Source organism: Protopterus annectens, chromosome 8.part1 (genome assembly GCF_019279795.1).
Source record: "Protopterus annectens isolate FY-2018-M chromosome 8.part1, PAN1.0, whole genome shotgun sequence".
Lineage (NCBI taxonomy): Eukaryota > Metazoa > Chordata > Ceratodontiformes > Protopteridae > Protopterus > Protopterus annectens.
The window spans coordinates 498,795,860-498,816,706 of NC_056742.1; the positions used below are offsets into that span (position 1 = coordinate 498,795,860).

The window sequence follows — 20,847 nt, forward strand, 5'->3', positions numbered from 1 at the left end:
CCGTTCAGGAAATCAGAACAACTTCTTGTGTCCTATGCTGTAGGAGCGCAAGGGAAGCCAATTTCCAAACAGACAATTTCAAAATGGATAGGCCACTGCATACATTTCTGTTACTCCTTTCATGGTAAATCTGTGCCTGCAGGCATCAGATCCCACTCCACAAGAGCCACAGCTACCTCTGCAGCCTTCCTCAGAAGAGTTCCTACCAAAGATATTTTGGAGGCAGCCGGAGTTCGGTGCATACCTTCACTAAACACTACCACCTACCTTTATACTCCAAAACAAGAGCAGGCTTTGCCACTGCTGTGTTGCAGGGCATTCTGGCTCCTCCTAATTCCACCTAGTGCCTATCACCCTGTGCGTAGCTTTGGGATTCTACCCATCTGTAATGACTGCAGCTGTATGCACGATGAACATAGTACAGTTTTGTACCTACCATAAATGTAGATGTTCGAGTGCTAATACAGCTGCAGTCCAGGTTTCCCTCCCTCCTTCCCCTCTTGGTACAGGCCTACTGGCTAAACTCCTCCTCATACAACCTGTTTGGGTTATCCTTCTATAGTGTATTTGCTTGCAACTACTGAATTTTGATTATATTGCATTGCATGACTATACATAGATATATAAATTATGTATTGCCTTCCTTCTGGGGGCACCTGACATCTGGGTCAAGAAAGACTGAAGAAAATGGCGTCGGCTGTGTCTTGTATACCCCTGTCGCACTGACGTCAGGGAAGAAGGTGACAACAACCAACGCCGGACCTAGACTTTGGAATTCGGCCGACCGAGGACCCGCCTGACGGCAGGAGAACCCATCTGTAATGACTGCAGCTGTATTAGCACTCTAACATCTACATTTATGGTAGGTACAAAACTGTACTTTCTGCAGGGCCTCATAGCCTCCTAATGCTGTTTAGCTCCAGCCTCCCAACCATAGCTTTGGGAATCTACCCAGTTGTAATGACTGCAACAGTGAAATACAAAGAACATAGTACAGCTGTGTATTCACTGTTGCAGTTAGTTACCCACCCGCCATCCCCCTTTCTGCTGGAACCTATGTGGTGTATTTGTTTGTACATGAAGGTAAAGTTTATATTGGTGCATGTATCTTTGTATAGATGGAGGGAGATGGGGGGAGATGGGGGGGAGGGGGAGGGAGAGGGAGGGAATGGCATCTGCTGCATCTTTTATACCCCTGATGTCAGGGAAGGGGCGGCAGCAACTGATGCAGGACCCAAGACTTTGGAATTCAGGCTGAGGGCAACCTCCAGCAGGATTACCCAAATGTAATGACTGCAACAGTGAATACACTCTAACATCTACATTTATGGTAAGTGTACACAACTGTACTTTTCTGATCTTGAACAACCTTTTGTCATTCATGATCTCCCACTGTCCTCTTGGTGGTTTAACTATTCTGCCAGCAGCTTCTGTAGGAGTTCAGAGTTTAGTGTCAAATCTGATTCTTTGTAAAGGGGTAAACTGGCTCCAGGGATAAAATTGCTCACTGTCTTGCATCTCTGTAGGCACTGGCTGGCTATGTAGATGGCAGTAGTCTGGGCTTCGGGGCACACATTGTTTAAGGAGAGTCTGCCCATCCAGCTTGAGTTTTTCACCCCTGAAGTAGCTGTTGGCTGACAGTAGGTAGATGACAAGCCATCAGCTGGAAAATGTCCTCAGGAATGATGGGTGTCTTCATCTGCATCAAAATACCAGTCGCCAGTAGCATACCACAGGGTTCTGTGCTAGGTCCCTTACTGTTTGGAATTTATTTCAAGGAAGTCTAGGCAAATTTGGATGGCCCATGGCTGACCAAGTTTGCTGCTGACTGCAAATTGGGAGCAAGGAGTCCCCCAATGATGTTAGTATACTGCAGACAGGGTTCATGCAGATAAAGGATTGGTGCCAAAGCCATGGATTAAAGCTTAAATGCTAAAAATGCATCATCATTCCCTTTGGGAAAGCTGGCATCCCTTTTAATTACATTACATTGTAGACAGTACCCCTTAAGTGTGTACGCAGTGGTACATGATCTGGGTACTCAGGTTGATCGCAATCTGAAATTTCACCATCATATATCCACAGTAGTAAAGAAATCCTATGTGGCACATCTTAAGTAAAGGCATCGCATCTAGATTTTAAGGATGTTAGAATTCCACTAAACTCTGCTTCCATCAGACCAGTGATTAAGTACAATGCTCCCTTGTGCATGTACCTCACCAGACACTTGCAACTGGAGACCACAGAGGTTTCTCACAAAGAAATTACAGGGTAAACAAAATGAGTGTTGCAGAGAGACTGAAAGCCCTGTCATTTTCTCCTACAGGTTGGTAAGGGGTGACATGTGCGTGACTTACAGGGCAGTCTCTGACCCCGACCTTTTTGGAAGTGCTACACATTCATAAATCAAACTGCAGGAGGGTCACTTGCTCCAGGGATCTTAACCTAGCCTCTGACTTTAGCAGGTGATGCTGAAGAGAGAGAAACTCTTCTAGAGGCTGCCAGTTCTTTAGATCAAGCTTCCAATTCACATGAGAGCCCCTCCCTGACCCTCTTCAAATGCAGATCAATGGATGGGTGATCACAGATTCACTCCTGGGGTGGTACCAGTGTCACTCCTGGACAGAGGAGGTCCTATTAAACTACCTTAGACTCTTGCCTTTGAACTTCACTCAACTAACCACTGAGAGTTGGGGCAATTCGAGATAGATATGGCTAGGCTTGTAAGGGCTGTAGGATCAGTTAGCCTCGTAACCACCTATAAATACACAGTGGTTGGATCAAGGAGGGCCCAGTCAACAATCCACTGATATGTAAATGTGCTAAAGCAATAGTGCTACACAAAGGACATGGGGCAGTAGCTTGTGTACAAGCAGTAACAAATGTTACTGCTGACATACTGCAGTGACTGTGTTTATGCTGTAGTGTTCCCAAAACCCATTTACGTACACAAGTTCCCTTGTGCATGTTTAAGGCATTATTTAACTCTACTTTTTCTCACTGCTTTCAGTGGAAGGTAGCAATTTTGACATTTCATTGTACTCACTCCATGGTTGACCGTACTTAATGGATTTCCTCCGAGCATTTTTAAGTTCCTTTTGAGCAGGCTAGATGGGAGTCGCACAAGCCCTTATCACAGAAGGCCATCCTTACCTTAGAATTGGGTCATACTATAGTTGTAGTGTACTCTGCTGCAGTCTACATCTTGGGACACTAGAATATTCTATGGTCCAGTAAGCTTTTAGAAAGTCTGTTTCTGTAGTTCCCAAACCTGTAATAGTGTTTCCTGTCTGTTCGTGCAGTACCCCTAGAAAAAGGGAAGTTGCTGTTTCCCAGCTGATCATCTCAATATAGTCCCTTAGCTTTAATGAACTAAACACTCTGCTCTCTTCCTTTGGTAGCCAGTCAGTACCTTTTTATTGCTTCTTTATTTCTTGCTAGTGAAGAGTTTAACTGAATGATTGTCAATGAACATTTCTTCACCAATGTGGGCCTTAAGTTGCAACATAGACTTTAAACAAAAAGGAGAAAGCTGTCTGATACCTAGATATGGAAACTGTACCTAGGTATGGAAGAAACTAAGCATGTTCGTGTTATACTGCTGCAGTCATCACACTTGGGTTATCCTGCCATCAGGCGGTCCCGCAGTTGGCCGAATCCCAAAGTCTTGGGCAGGCGTCGGTTGTTGTCACTTCTTCCCTGACGTCAGTGAGACAGGGGTATAAGAGGCAGCAGATGCCATTTTCTTCAGTCTTTCTTGCCGTGCAGTGCCCGAAGCAGAAGCAGTTTGCAAGTGCCATTCGGCTAGCTCCTGAGATTTTCGAATCGAATTTCAGCCCGAAGTCTTCTCTAAAGCTAAGTACCCCATTGGGGAAACTTTTCTTGCCTCAGACCGATGTCAGACAAAGTTTAATAATTGCATTTCTTGTGGGAAGCAAATACCTCATAAGGATTTTCATTCTTATTGTATTCCTTGCCTAGGCCCACACCACGATGTCTCTGGTTGTCGGTTTTGTGCTAGGTTCAACATAGGTTCAATCAAGCGTCTGGCAGATTTCGCCCCAACATTATTTTGGCAGAAAATTTAACTATAGCATGTCGTCGGAACAACCGACATCAGCAATGATTAAAAAACGCAAGGATAAGGACAGGCAACCAAGGCCAAGACCAGATACCGAGGCCTCAGCAAGGCCTGCTGCCGGTTCTCCGGTTTTCAGCGAGGCACCTATGCAGCCCCTGACTACTGCTGATTTAGAAATTCTGACTGCCTCCCAGACCGAATCAGCTGGGCTTCAGGAGCCGGTTCCATCTCACCCCTTGGACGCCAACCCTGACTGTGATCTGGAGATTTTGGACAGGCCTTCAGTTTCTGAAGGTGTCTTCAAACCGACAACTATCTCTATTAAGTCTTATGCTAAACTTAAAGCCCCCTTAAAAGTTAGGAAACCGGGTCCACAGACCTCCCCCCACAGGCCCCTATGCCTAAAAAACAGATGCTTAAGATGGCTGAGGATTTAATTACCCTTATCAGGGGTTCCCAACACCCTCCTGACAAAAGGCCTAGACTGGAGGAAGATTATCTTTCCTCTGACCAAGCATCCATTTCCTCAGCTAACTCTGAGGACCAGGATTATTCCTTCCCTCCTTATGATGACTCAGATGCTGAAGAGTCCATTCCCTCTGCCCCCCCCCCCCCGAAGACTACTCTTTTGGGGTAACTTTACACACCATGAGGGAACACTTCCACTGGGAAGGCCAAGATTACTCTGACTCTAAGAAAAGACTCCATGAGTTCTTCTTTCACAGCATAGACCCCTTGCAATTCTTCCAGTTTTAGACATTTTGGATGATGTTTACACCGAATCTAGTCTAAACCCAGATTCCTTACCTCCTGCACCAGCTAAACCAGACAGATTAGAGTTCCTGATTCTCATAAGTTTCTATATAAAAGCTCTGTTGCAGACCCCAAAACCATTTCCCAGGGTCCCAAAGGGGTTAAGGCCTCTACTGGTAAGAATCCACTACCTTCTGAAAGAGATTCCAGAGCATTAGAAAGATGGGGGAAGAAAGTGTATGTCTGCCACTTTGGCCATGAGGTCCTTAAACTGCCAATTCCACATGCTAAAATACCAGCAGTACTGGGTTGCAGTTAAAGCTGAAAATGATCCATCAGACAGGTCAACCTGATTACAAAGAGATGCAGGATTTGCTGCATGCAGCAGAACAGGTGGGAAAGCATACCTTTAGTGTGGTTTTGATTCATTGGAAGTCTCATGTAGAGCAGCTGTCACAGGGTCTGTAATACGTAGACATGCTTGGCTAAAAGAGCAAGCCTTACCAGAACATGTCAAAGCAAAGTTATTGGATGCTCCATTACAGAAAGATGTGTTTGGTGTCAAAGCAGGGGAAGTTTTAAAGAAAAAGGAAGAAAAGGCAAAATCTATGCAGAGGTACAACCTCCTCGTTTCAGCAGAAACTGGCCATCAAACTGGTCCTTTCCTGCATCAGACAGACCCCAAAGGGGTAGGTACAGACGCCCAAGGGGCAGAGGCCAGCCACAAGGTTCTTTCAGGCCTAGACAATGGCATACAACAACTCAGAGGTGGAGACGAAAGATCTCAACCCTTCAGGAAACAAACACAATGACTTCCCTCTTTGCCTGCCAAGCAAAATTGCCCTGGCAGCACCTTTAGGAGGAAAACTGGCTCTATTTCCACAAAATTGGTGCATCATAACAAAGGACAAATGGGCTCTGGATATTACCCGAGGCTACAGATTTCATTTTCACACTTTACCACGGATGAGAGGCATGCCAAATCTGCTTCCAAACCAATGGGCAGAGGCACAAACGCAAATTTCAGCTCTCATGGATATGAAAGCAATTCAAAAGGTACCTACAGAGGAGCAAGGTCAAGGTTTTTACTCAAGACTATTTCTAGTACCAAGAAGGGACAGAGCCTGGAGACCCATTTTAGACCTCTCAATTCTAAACATACCTGGAGGTACCCAAATTCAAAATGCTCACACTACAGCAGCTTCTTCCCATGCTGGGCAAGGAGTCTTGGCTGGTAATGTTGGACCTCAGAGGCATACCTGCATGTCCCTATCGGACAAGATTGCAGAAGATACTTCAGATTTTTGGCAGGTACAATGCATTATCAATTCTCTGCATTGCCCTTTGGCTTATCTACTGCACCCAGAGTGTTTACGAAATGCCTGGCATCAGTAGTTGCCTTCTGCAGACAACGAGGAATACAAATTTATCCTTATCTGGACGACTGCCTGATCCAAGCGGGCAGCAAGGACATTCTATTACAGCATCTGGCATTTGTAACAAAGCTGCTAAGTTGCCTAGGGTACACAGTAAACAAGTCAAAGCTAATACCCTCACAAGACAATATTCCTGGGTGCCAACTTAAATACAATGGCCCAGATGGCTTATCTCACACCAGACAAAACAACTGACTCAATACTTCAAAAAGATGACAACTTTTACCCAGCTCACTGCAAGGAAAATCCTGCAGGCATTAGGGTTCATGGTATCCTGCATTCAACTAATTCCATATGCAAAGCTGCATATGAGGAAATTACAATGGTACCTGAAAAGTGTATGGACTCAACACAGGCACAGCCTCGAAACAAGTATACCTCTCATTCCCTGCCTTCGAAAAGAGCTCCTATGGTGGGCTCAAGCATGTCAAATAAACAAGAGTCTTCCTTTTGTCTTCCTCCAGCAAACCAAACTGACAGATTCTTCAGACTACGCCTGGGGAGCACACATGGCAGGGCAGTGCATACAGGGCAAATGGTCTGCAAAACAAATGCATCTACAAATCAACCAAAAGGAGATGCTAGCTGTGCAAAATGCACTGACAGCCTTCAAGGACCTCTTGCATCCAGGACAACTACTAAGGACAGACAACCCCACAGATGTCCTTCAAGGATGCATCTGCAGTCATAACATATGGGTTGTCCTGCCTCAGGCAGCCCTTCGGTCGGCCGGATTCCAAAGTCTGGGTCTGGCCTCTGCTGATGTCGCACTTTCCCCGAAGTCAGAGCTTCTGGGGTATAAAAGCATCAGCAGACGCCATTTTCCTCAGTCTTTCTTGCCACGCGGTGCCCGAAGCAGAAGCTGTTCGCAAGTGCCGGTCGGTCAGATCCAGAGATTTCGGCTACCGAAGACTTTGAAAAAACCTAAGTACCCCGTTGGGGACTCTTTCTTGCCTCAGCCGATGTCAGACAAAGTAAATAATTGTTTAACCTGTGGGAAACAAATACCTCAAGGATTTCCATTCTTACTGCCTTCCTTGCTTAGGCCCAGACCACGACGTATCAGCTTGTTTAGCCTGTGCCTCCTTCAACCGACGGACTCTTAGACGTCGGTCGGAGTTTGCAGAGGAATTTTTTGGAACCACTTTTGCTTATAAAATGCCGTCGGAGACTCCGCCTACCGCGAGTGTCTCTGTTTCAGCTGAAACAGAGTCCACGGCTATTCCTACTACCAAAACCATACCTCCGACCACAAAGGCCAGAGGCCCCGGCTGAGTCTGCTTCAGAACTCCCTACCGAAGCTAGTGTTCAGGAATTGTCCGACACCATACCTTTGAACATTTCTACCCCTGCACGTGGGGTAGCTAGGCCCCCAGCTTCTGTCTATTAAGGCCTTCTCCAGGGCTAAAGCTGCCAAACTTTCAAAAGCTTTGCCTGCCAAATCTACATCCCAGAGGCCTTCCTCTAGTTCACAGATTCTCAGTCTTGCTGAGGACCTTATATCCTTAATTAGGGGTTCACAACCTCACCCAGACAGGGCCTCTCAACCTCCTCCAGACAAAAGGCCCAGGACTGACCCCTCAACCTCACTCTGATTACTCCACGGATGGATCTGATTTGTCAGACCACCAGGAAGGGGCCTACTCGCCTTATGAGGATTCAGATGCAGAAGAATTTATCCCTTTGGCCTCCCCACCTGAAGAATTTTCCTTTGGGGAGACTTTACACTCCATGAGAGAGCACTTTCAATGGCAGGGTCAGGATTTCTCTGATTCTAGAAAAAGATTAAGGACCTTTTTGCATTTGCCCCAGCATAGGCCCTTAGCTATATCTCCTGTTCTAACTGTAATTGATGATGTGTACAATGATGTCAGTACTGCACCTGATTCTCTTCCTCCGGCCCCTGCCAAACCTGACAGATATTACAGGGTCCCGGATTCTCACTTCCACCTGTATAAAGCCCATGCTGCAGACCCAGCAACTATTTCTCAGGGCCCTAAAGGGGTTGCAGCCGCTACTGCCAAAAATCCCCTACCCTCAGAGTCTAGAGCATTAGAGAGATGGGGAAAAAAGGTTTATACATCTGCTACTCTTTCTGCCAGGCATTAAGCTGTCAATTCCATATGATACAGTACCAAGAATTTTTGTAAGATCAGCTGAATAAGAAACTTTCTTCTCCTGAACCTTTAGACCGTAAATCCCTTCAGGATTTGGTACACAACTCACAACAGGTCAGTAATCACTTCTTAAAATGTGGCTATGATGCACTGGAGGCTTCATTTAGATCAGCTATGACTGGGGCAGTAATTCGTAGGCATGCCTTGCTGAAGGAGCAATCTTTGCCAGACCATGTCAAGGCTAAACTCCTCGATGCTCCAATGGAGAAACAAAATTTATTTGGCTCCCCTGCACAGGAGATTCTAAAGAAGGTTGAAGAAAAAGCAAAATCTGTGCAAACAGTTAAAGATTTCCTGCAAGTTCAACCTCCGAGGTTCAGCAGAAACTGGCCTACAAAGAATTGGTCCTTTCCAGACACCTCCAGAGCACAGAGGCAGGAACAGGCGCCCTAGAGGCAGAGGTCAATCAAAGGGTTCCTACAGGGGCCGTCAGTGGCAGCCTGCCAACCAGAGGAGTAGTGCAACAGCTACAACTACAACCACTACCACAGGACAGACCCAATGACTTGACTCTGATTCTGCCTACCAGGGATCAACTGGAAGTACCCTTGGGCGGAAAGCTGGCTTTATTCTCGAAAAACTGGCATTGCATTACAAAGGATACATGGACATTGCAAATAATAGACAAAGGACACAGGTTTCACTTCCACACTTTGCCAAAAAGAGGCGGAATGCCAAACCTTCCACCAAACCAGAAGGCAGAGGCTTTAAGACAAATCAGCAATTTACTTCAGATGAAAGCTATAGAAAGGGTACCATCTACAGAACAAGGCCAAGGATTTTACTCCAGATTATTCCTTGTACCAAGAAAAGAAAACCAGTGGAGGCCTATTCTCGACCTGTCCGCACTGAACACATTTCTCATTGTGCCAAAATTCAAAATGCTGACCCTACAGCAACTTCTTCCCATGTTGGGCACGGAGTCTTGGCTGGTGACCCTAGATCTCAAGGAGGCATACCTGCACGTCCCTATCCGACCAGATTGCAGAAGACACCTCTGATTTCTTGCAGGATCAGAGCATTATCAATTCTCAGCATTGCCCTTTGGCTTATCTACTGTGCCCAGAGTATTCACGAAATGCCTGGCATCAGTAATTGCACATTGCAGACTTCAGGGAATTCAAATTTAACCATACCTGGACGACTGCCTAATACAAGCGGACAACAAGAAAAAATTGTTAAAGGACTTGGTCTATGCCATACACCTGCTACAGGCCTTGGGATACACAGTCAACATCCAAAAGTCAAGACTAGTACCATCCCAAAGGTTAACCTTTTTGGGTGCGGATCTGGACACAATCACTCAGATGGCTTTTCTCACAGAAGAAAAACAAAAACAACTTTTAGATTACTTCATGATTCTGACAAGACAAACTCAGCTTACTGCAAGGAAAGTCCTGCAGGCCCTGGGTTACATGGCATCCTGCATAATCTTGATTCCACATGCCAGGTTGCATATGAGGAAATTACAATGGTACCTAAGGAATGTATGGTCTCAACAGTCAGTCTAGAAACCATGAATACCAATCATTCCATGCCTTCAAAAGGAATTCCTGTGGCGGGCTCAGGCCTGCCAGTCCAACAGAGGGTTGCCTTTCAGCAAACCAAAAACAAGGCAGACCATCACCACGAACGCCTCAGACCGAGGATGGGGAGCACACATGGAGGACAAACTTATCCAAGGCCTATGGCCTCAAGGGCAGCTAAGCATGCACATAAACCAAAAGGAAATGCTGGCAGTGAGGCATGCAATCGAGGCATTCAGACCCTTCCTCCAGCAAGGACACCTGTTAATAAGGACAGACAACACCACGGTCATGTGGTACATAAACAAACAGGGAGGCACACATTCCTACCCTCTATGCCGGATGGCTATGAATCTGTGGAACCTATGCCTGAATCTCAACATCCAACTGCAGGCCAAATTCGTACCAGGAAAAGAGAATTCACTAGCAGACAGCTTAAGCAGAACTACCACGGATGCTCACGAATGGATGCTGCATCCAGACATCTTCAAACTCATAACAAAGAAATGGGGATTGCCAGAGATAGATCTGTTCGCCTCCCCACTCAACCACCAACTGAAGAAATTCTGCTCAAGGACATACCACCCACAAGCCTGGAGGGGATGGACTCTCTCTCTTTCAGCTGGAATGCCCTAACAGTATATGCCTTTCCACCTCTCCCATTGATGTACAAGGTTCTACTGAAGATCAGGGAGGAACAGCCAAAAGTGATACTAATGGCTCCGGACTGGCCAAGACAACACTGGTACCCGCTATTGAAGCATGTCTCAGGCAAATTCATGGCCTCTTCCCCTATGGCCTCTTCTAACGCAGAACAATTTCAAGACCCTGCATCCCAACTTGAAAACAATGCAGCTAACTGCCTGGAAAATTCCTTAAAACCCAACCAGACTGTTTTATCTCAGAGGGTGAAGGACATTATCCTGGAGGCTCGCAGACCTTCCACAAGAAAGACATACTCAGCTAAATGGAAGAGATTTCTCATTTGGTGCACATCAAAGGGCACAGATGTCACAGTGGCAAACCTAGCACACATCCTAGAATACTTAGCAGAATTGTTTCCACAATGGCCTGTCTTATTCTTCCATTAAGATTCATGCTTCAGCAATTTCAGCAGAATACAATATGGATCCACCTATCTTCTCACACCCTCTTCTCAGACAATTTTTGAGGGATCAAAAATGTTAAACCTCCAAGAAGACCCCCCTACCTGCATGGGATCTCAATTTTGTGCTGGAAAAATTAACACTACCTCCTTTTGAACCAGCAGCATCAGCAGACCTACAGTTTTTATCTTGGAAAACTGCATTCCTTCTGGCAATCACTTCAGCAAGAAGAGTATCTGAGTTACAGGCATTAATGGCAGTGCAGCCTTTTCTTATTTTTCACCAGGATAGTGTCACTGAGAACCAATCCTACTTTCATGCCAAAGGTGGTATCCAGGGTATCCTTGAACCAAGCTATTCACTTGCCTACGTTCTTCCATAACCCACAGAACAAAGGGGAAAAACTTTTGCACACCTTGGATATACACAGACAACTACGCTACTATCTGGACAGAACTAAAACCAACAGAAAAACTGACCAACTTTTTGTAGCATATGCAACTGGGGTGCAAGGAAGAACAATTTCCAAACAGACAATTTCAAAATGGATAGGAAATTGCATTCGCTTTTGCTACTCCTTTCATGGAAAGACAGCTCCTGAAAATATCAGGCCTCATTCCACAAGGGCCACAGCCACCACTACAGCTTTCCTACGAGGGGTGGCTACCAAGGACATTTTAGAAGCTGCTACTTGGAGCTCCGTGCATACATTTGCCAAGCATTACAATCTACCTTTATACTCCATATCCTGAGCAGGGTTTGCAACTGCAGTACTGCAGAGGATCTTAACTACACCATCCTTCTCTTAGTACCTCCTCCCCCAGATTGGCTATGGTATTCTACCCATATGTTATGACTGCAGATGCATCCTTGAAGGACATAGTACAGTTTTGTACCTACCATAAATGTAGATGTCTGATAGGTATGCATCTGCAGTCAGGATTACCCACCCTCCTTCCCCTCTGGTATTCCTAGGGTGCTTACCCCTCTTTCAGCTAGCTGGGGGAATCTATTATGGTGTATTTGTTTATATATGTATATAATTTGCTAATGTTTGGAGCATTTATCCAAATTTAGCCTTCCTAGAGGGCACCTGGCATCTGGGGCAAGAAAAACTGAGGAAAATGGCGTCGGCTGATGCTTTTATACCCCAGAAGCTCTGACGTCGGGGATAGTGCGACATCAGCTGAGGCCAGACCCAGACTTTGGAATCTGGCCGACCGAAGGGCTGCCTGAGGCAGGACAACCCATATGTTATGACTGCAGATTCATACCTATCGGACATCTACATTTATGGTAGGTGCAAAACTGTACTTTGTGGTACATAAACAGGGAGGAACACACTCCTACCCTTTATGCAGACAGGCAATGACCTTGTGGAGCACAGCATTGACTTACCAAGTACAACTGCAAGCACAATTCCTGCCAGGAAAGGAAAACATATTGGCAGATGAATTAAGCAGAAATATGGCAGATCCTCACGAGTGGAGACTACACCCACAAGTATTTTCAATGATAACTCAAAGGTGGGGATGCCCAGACATGGATCCATTTGCCTCCCCCAACAATTGCCAACTACAGAAATTTTGCAAAAGGACTTGTCATTCCCTAGCCTGGAAAGTGAATGCCCTATCATTCAGTTGGACAGTATTGAGAGTGTGCCTTCCCACCACTACCTCCACTGACCAAGGTATTACTGAGTCAGATCCGAGACCACAAATGATCCTCATTGCTCCGGACTGGCCACGTCAGCACCGGTACCCATTACTAAGGAACTTAACTCACAGCCCTCCATGCATCTTGCCTCAATTCCCACTTCTGTTGACTCAGCAAAACTCTCAGATCCTTCAGTCAGCTCAGGACTTTAAATTGAGCTGCATGGAGAATACCTTGAATTATCAATCAACACTTCTCTCAAAGGATGTCCTGAATGTCATTTTGGAGGCCAGGAGGCCCAGCACCAGAAAAACTTAGTCAAATGGGAAAGATTTTGTGCATGGAACCAGGCTAAAGGCCAAATTCCTTGGATACCAAACATTCCTCAAATACTGCAATACTTAACTGAGATGCTACACAAAGGCCTTTCTTTCTCATCCATTAAGATCCATGCTTCAGCCATTTCAGCTCAATATAATACGGATCCTCCCATATTCTCACACCCTTTACTAAGGCAGTTTCACAGAGGGGCTAAGAATATAAGACCCCCCAGAAAACCCCCAACACCAGCTTGGGACCTCCATTTCGTTTTAGAAAAATTAACACTGCCTCCTTTCGAACCGGCCTTCTCAGCAGAACTACAATACTTGTCATGGAAAACAGCTCTTTTGCTGGCTATCACCTCAGCATGCAGGGTCTCAGAACTACAGGCACTTATGGCAGTGGAACCTTTCATCATTTTCCATCAGGGCAGAGTCTCTACGAACTAACCCTACCTTTATGCCAAAGGTAGTATCCAGTGTGGTTTTGAATCAGACCATTCATTTACCCACCTTTTATCCAAACCCCCAGAATAAAGGAGAAATACTCCTTCACTCTTTGGACAGTCACTGACAGCTACGTTACTTTTTGGATAAGACTAAGACCTTCAGAAAAACTGACCAACTCTTTGTATCCTATGCTGCAGGTTCACAAGGAAAGGCTATTTCAAAACAGACCATCTCCAAATGGGTAGCACATTGTATCCGCTTTTGCTACTTGCACCATGGGAAAGCAGTGCCTGTTAATATTGGGTCCCATTCTACCAGGGCAACAGCAACCTCAGCCTTTCTCAGGGGGGTTCCAACCAAGGACATTCTGGAGGCAGCTAGAGTTCAGTGCACACCTTTACCAAGCACTACCACCTTCCATTATACTCAAAACCCAGAGCTGGTTTTGCCACTGCAGTTCTGCAGGGCATCCTAGCTTTGCCTAACCCAGTTTAGTACCAGCCACTCATCCATAGCTTTGGGATTCAACCCAAGTGTGATGACTGCAGCAGTATAACACGATGAACATAGTACAGTTTTGTACCTACCATAAATGTAGATGTTAGTGTTCATACTGCTGCAGTCCAAGTTACCCTCCCACCATCCCCTCTACATACCAGGGTGTTGGTTATAACTCCATGTAAATCAATCAGTTGGATGCATGTCTATATGGTGTATTTGCTAACAGCTAGTACTATTGTTTATCTACTAAGGTATTTTTGCATAGTTTTGTATTGCCTTCCTAGTTGGGGGCACCTGACATCTGGGGCAAGAAAAACTGAAGAAAATGGCATCTGCTGCCTCTCTTATACCCCCTGTCGCACTGATATCAGGGAAGAAGCGACGACAACCAACACCAGACCAAGACTTTGGGATTTGGCCGACTGCGGGACCGCCTGATGGCAGGATAACCCAAGTGTGATGACTGCAGCAGTATATACACTGTAACATCTACATTTATGGTAGGTACAAAACTGTACTTTTCCTTACATTATACTGTTAAATGTTCCATCACGTTTGAATGCCCTGGCTAGTGGAGCTTGTTTGGATGGTCCATTTTAGCTGCTGCCATGCTGTGGAACCCTGAGATGTTTTTCAGGAGTTTCTTGAGGCATTCCCAGTACAATAGTTTGATTTATCCAAGGATACTTGTGGGAGCTTTTACTTTAATTTGCCTGCCCTGTGTGTAGTGCAGGCTTTCATGTGAATACTGGAGCTTGTGTGCAGCTCGTGGAAGCAGCTGTAGCACAAATTGTATGTCTTTTTTGCTTTTAGTCAAATTTGACTGTTGCCAAGGTTTAACCAAAATGCCCTTTGATCTTTAAACAGCACTTTAAAGATTTAGCTATACTGTTTTTGTGGCAAATATTTGACATTTGTATAGTGTTAACATTTTGACCGTGCTTTTCAACTTAGCCAAGAATTGGCATTGAGTAAATATTGACATTTAATTAACTGGAAATTCTGACTGGGTAGGTGCCTATTTTCAGAGGAGGCCTGGGGAGAAAAGCTCCAAAGTATTACAAAAGCATTAAGAGCAAGGATTTTACAATCTTCCAAAATAGTACAAAAAAATCTACAGTTCTATTTGTACCAAACTGAGCAAGAGACAACACTAGTTAAAAATAGATGCAATGTGTATGACAGTGATTTAATATTTGGAGAAATTTTAGCCAGCTGAGAAATGTTTAAGTTAGTATAATAGAAACTGGGATCACAGTGAGAATCGTGGGTTATGACATATTTAGCCACAAGTGAGTGAAGACTGGGTAAGGAGAGATGGTGTGAATGGGTACCTGTTCGTATTTAGGGGTGTATATAATGGGGCTGAACAAGGACAGGTTCTGGCTAGGAAGTCTTTCAGAGTGGTTTTAAATGACTGAAGGGGAGGGTGTTGACCTGATGGATTACAGGTAAGGAGTTCGAGGCATTAGCAATGTGGTATGGATACAGACCATGCCCAGCGGACTTGATATGGGCAGAGGAGTTTTTGGTCACTTGATTGTAATGACATTGGGGACATAGTTGTGTAGAACTTCATTTAGTGCTGGATGTTCAGATGTATGCTGGGTAATTTTTATATGTGGTACTGTGTTGGGGAAGTTCTAACCAGTTTAGGCTTTTTAGTGCTATACAGTGTTTGGTTTTGAAAGGGCTGTTTGCTGCAAATGTATCCAGTTATAGTATTCAAGTTTAGCTTATGCCTGGAGGCTAGTAAGGGTGTCAGAGCACCATAAAGTGAAGGAAGGAGGTAAGTAGTGGCAAATGTTAATTGCATTGGTGAGGTTTTTTGGCTCCATATAGCAGCCCCTGTTGAGTTTTTTTAATGCAATTTTGTACATGGTTCGGAAAATCCACTAATTTTCTATGTGAAGTGACATCAGTCATATTGAGAGGATTTTAAATATTTTACTTGAGTGGTATTTGGGGATTTGAGGGAGTTGGCTTGGGGGGGGGGGGGCAGGAGTTGCATTACAAAGCCTTTTAAGGGCTTTTTAAAGCTTCCGGAATATTGTTTTGAAGGTGTGCCAGGTTATTTCATGTGCATGAGTGAGGGGTCCTGCAGATTGTAATAGGAGGGCTTGTGTGGAGTGTTGGCGAGAGTGGAGCAAGGATAGTGCCTTATGATACCCTTCCAGTCACCACTGGTATATTGTCAGAGGCTGGAGTGCCATTTTACTGACACCTATTGTAGCTTTCTCACCATAGAAGGCGAGCTGAGAAGGACATAGTGGGGTCATTTGAAGTAGATGTTTACTGACAAACTGAAGGCTTGAGATAAGCCAAGAAGTAAGGAGGAGAGGCGCTTGCTATTATCTATAGCTTTATTAATGTGTATAAAAGTTAGAAACAAGATTAGATAACGTTCACATCTTTAGTGTGATGGTCTACCCAATGTGCCGTTTTATCTTTAGGTATAATATCAGCCGTGACCCAGCAGGTTGGCTTGAGGTTAATCCTGAAACTGGAGTTATAAGTTCAAAGGCAGAGCTGGATCGGGAGTCTGTATTTGTACAGAACAACAAGTATTCTGCAGTTATCCTGGCATCTGATGATGGTAAGTCACTGTACTCTGCCTATCCCTGTGCATGTCAACCATCCTTATTTATGTGGTATTGGAACTTTGGAAAATTGTAGGCATCCTGGTCCAGCATGGATTGGACGTGCCTGGTTCTGTGTAGTAAGCCCTTTACTTGTCAATATATACCCAACATGCTAAGAAGTCTTGGTACTGGTTTTGAGGGGCCAGTTTTCATTTGGAACTTAGAAGCTGAGTGTTTGATTGCATTACAAAAATCTATATAAAAGCAGCTTGTTTTATGAAAGTCAAATGCAAGATTATTCGTTCACTGAATTGCAATGCTGACAGGGTTGTGTGTGCTGAAAGTCATTCCTTTCTGAATTGGGACTAAAATTTAAGGCCTAAAATATCACTTCCATTTTTATAATAAAAGCTTTTTGTTCCTTTGATCTTTATGGATCTTTTACCATGTTTTGTCATTGATATTCCATAGTGGTTCCACTACTTGTATATTTGATTTGCAACTTTACTCCCCATTGTCAAGCTTGATCAAGAACCCCATGTTGATGCTTTCTACTTTCCAAATACATGTCAAGATTGTATGTAAAGAAACTTGGGTTGGATGACTTCTGACTTGTAATGGGATGCTGTTCCTGTAATGTCTGACGTTGTTTGTATTGGTATTTGCAGTTATTTTGGCATCTGAGGAAAAGGGCTGATCAGCAATCACTTTTGAATATCATGGCCCAGTGGAGCTGCCATGCTGTGGCAATCATGAAACCGTGAGATTTTTCTTTAGCAATTGTGGGTCACTGTTGCAGTCATTTTGGTAACTATCTTCACCACTGGCTTGGTCAGACATCCAACCTCACTTTTTTAGACCCAAGCCCCTCTTCCACCAAGGGTAGGGCTGATGCCTTCTGGATGTCTGTTACTTTGAATTTAGGCTGGGTCTGCATGTACTGTGGCACTTTCCTACTAGACTGAAGTATCTCGTTCCTGTACAGCTTGAGTAGTGAAAACTACTCCATAGGGAGACATTTTTCATCCATTAACAGTAAGTTGTAGAATAGCTAGTCTGTGAGCAGGTGTCTAGGAAATGGTCAAACATGGAAGCATGGGACAGGTACTACCATTTGTACTTTGCCTCTAACTTCACCTTTGTTATTTCAGTTTAATATGTATGAGCTGTCTTTTTTAGTCTATACTGTAATTTCTATATTGTAATTTGTTTTATACTGTACTGTTTTACACTGTAATTTGCTTAGATGTTCTTCGTGTTTCACTGTTGCAGTCATTACATTTGGGTTATCTGCTTGCAGATAGCCCTCAGTTGGCCTGATTAACAAAGTCTTGGGTCCTGCATTGGTTGCTGTCCCTTCCATGACAACTGGTCATCAGGGATATAAAACATGCAGCCGACACCATTACATCAGTCTTTCTTGCCGTGCAGTGCCTGAAGCAGAAGCAGTTCACAAGTGCCGGTCAGCCGAATCCTGAAATTTGAGTTTCAGAATCTAAGTCTTTCAACTTAAAGCTAAGTACCCCGTTGGGGAAACTTTCTCTTGCTCATTACCGATGTCAGTAAAAGTTAATTGCATTACTTGTGGAAAGCAAATACCTCAGATTTTCATTCGTACTGTATTCCTTGCCTAGGCTCTGACCACGACGTACCTTGCTGTCTTTTGTGCGTTATTTAATCAGCGCACTATCAGTCATTGATGTATTTGCCAATAAATATTTTGGTTATCTGTTTAATTATCTAAGAATGTCGGTTAGCCATCTGACTACCAGGATTCTGAAAAAACGCAAAGATAGGCCGCCGAGGTCCAAAACTGCTGACGCTTCTAAGCCAGTTGCCAGTTTGGTACTCAGTGAGGTGCTTTCGCAGGCCATGATGCCTGCTACTTCTGATTCGCAGGCCTCTACTGACACACATTCAGAGTCCGGTATACCGCGAGATGCTTCAACTATGGAACCCGTGGATGTGTCTACCTTGGATGGGTCTGGAGCCTCTGTGCAGGCACTGGCTTCTGAGGGTGTATTCAGGCCTACGGCCTTTCATATTAAACCGCCTCCTTCACTTAGGCCTAAATCTCAAACCGTGCCTAAAAAAAGTCGCCCAGGCCACATGCTCAGGCCTTTATGCCTAAAAAACAAGGATGGCTGAAGATTTAATAATTCTAATCGGGTAGCCAACCCCCCCTTTCTAAGAGGCCTAGGACTGAAGTTTATGAATCTTCTGACCAGGATTCTGTTTTTTCTGATTCTTCTGATCTGGATTTTCCCTTCTCTACTTATGAGCATTCTGATGCAGAGGACTCCATTCCCTCTGCTTCCCCTCCAGAGGATTTTTCTTTTGGGGAAACCTTGCATACTCTAAGGGAGCATTTCCACTGAGAAAGCCAGGATTTTTCTGATTCAAAAAAGAGGCTTGGGGATTTCTTGCTCCTACCTCAGCATAGGCCTTTAGCTATTCCTCCTGTACTAGACATTGCTTTTTCGGAATCTAGTTTGGCTCCTGATTCCTTGCCTCCTGATCCCAGAAAACCAGACTGATACTACAGGGTCCCTGAGTCACACAAGTTCCTTTTTAAAAATCCTGTTGAGGATCCAGAGACTTTCACAGGGGCCCAAGGGCATTAAGGCTTCTGCTAAAAATCCTACCCCTTCTGATACTCCAGCACGCTGGATAGATGGGGTAAGAGGGTTTAAACTTTTGTAACCTTGGCCATTAGGGCTTTAAACTGCCAGTTTCATATGTTAAAGTATCAGCAACATGTTATTGGATTGCTTAAACAGAAAATTGTTGATTCCCGACTCTGTGGAAAATAAAGAATTACAGGATTTATTGCATTCTGCTGAACAAGTTGGAAAACATACTTTGTAATATGGTTTTGATTCATTAGAGGCCTCTTGCCAGGGCTGCTGTTACTGGGTCTGTGCTCAGATGGCATGCTTGGCTTAAGGAGCAATCCTTGCCTGATCATGTTAAAGCTAAATTGTTGGATGCTCCCTTAAGTCAGGACCACCTGTTTAGCAACAAGGCTAAGGAAGTTCTTAAAAAGATGGAAGATAAAGCTAAATCAATGCAAACTGTTAAATATTTCTTACAAGTTCAGCCTCCTAGATTTAGTAGGCACTGGCTCTCTAAAGAATTGGTACTTTCCAGCCCCTTCCAGGTCTTCTCAAGCCAAACCCAGACACAGCAAAAGCTCCAGGTTTCATTCCCAGGGGACACAGGACTAAGCAGTGGGGGGCCTCCACTTCCAAATTTGGGAGTAATGACTCGCCCCTGTGGTAAACTCTCAATGACTTCCGTTTAAAATTTCCAAGCACTTATCAACTGACTGCCCCTTTGGGGGGAAAGATTGCTCTTCATGCAAAGAACTGGGAACTCCTTACCCAGGACAAATGGGTTTTAATAGTGTCTCAGGGGATACAGATTTCACTTCCACACATTGCCAACACCAAGCAGGTGGCCGGACCTACCCCCAAATCAGTTGGCAGAGGCCCAAAAACAAGTACTTTCTCTCAAGCATGGGGGCTATTCAACTGGTATCGGAAGAGGAAAAGGGACAAGGTTTCTACTAGAGACTTTTCCTGGAACCTAATGGGGTGGCCTAATGGTTAAGGTGTTTGCCTTGCAAACACAAGGTGCAGGGTTTGAGTCTCACAAAGGATAATTGGCTAGGCTTAAAAAAATGGCTTGCAAGGGCAGTTAGCCTAGTACTAACCTACCCAGAAAAGACAATTCATGGTGTTCTATCCTGGACCTGTCTACTCTAAACACCTTTTTGGAAATTCCAAAATTCAAGATGCCGACTCTTCAATTACTTCCCATGCTAGGCAAAGATGCCTGGTTGGCAACACTAGATTTAAAAGCAAACCTGCACATCCCAATCAGGGAATCTTGCAGAAGATACCTACTCTTCAAAGCAGGCTACATGCTCTATCAGTTCTCTGCACTGCCCTTTGGTTTATCTACTGCGTCCAGGGTATTCACAAAGTGCCTAGCTCCAGTTATTGCATTTTGCAGGCAAAGAAATATTGAAATATACCTATACCTGGACGATTGTCTAATTCAGGCAGAAAGCCAGGACATACTTTTGAATCATCTGGCCTTTGTACAAAGGGTTCTAACTTGTCTGGGGTTCACCATAAATGAAAAGAAATCACACATGGTACCCTGTCAACAAATTATATTCCTGGGAGCAAGCTTGAATACAACTTCCCAGATGGCTTACCTGACGCCAGAGAAACAAATTCATTTGACAACCT

At 44.5% G+C, this 20,847-nt stretch overlaps 1 protein-coding gene across 1 annotated transcript in view; it reads left to right on the forward strand.

Annotated features, from left to right (window-relative positions):
- The window catches only part of LOC122810165 (cadherin-3-like), a 1,031,939-nt gene that overhangs the window by 625,378 nt on the left and 385,714 nt on the right, over window positions 1-20,847 (forward strand). The window contains exon 11 of the mRNA XM_044081643.1: window positions 16,460-16,602. Within this exon, the coding sequence (XP_043937578.1) occupies window positions 16,460-16,602 (143 nt within the window). The remainder of the gene's footprint in view (window positions 1-16,459; window positions 16,603-20,847) is intronic.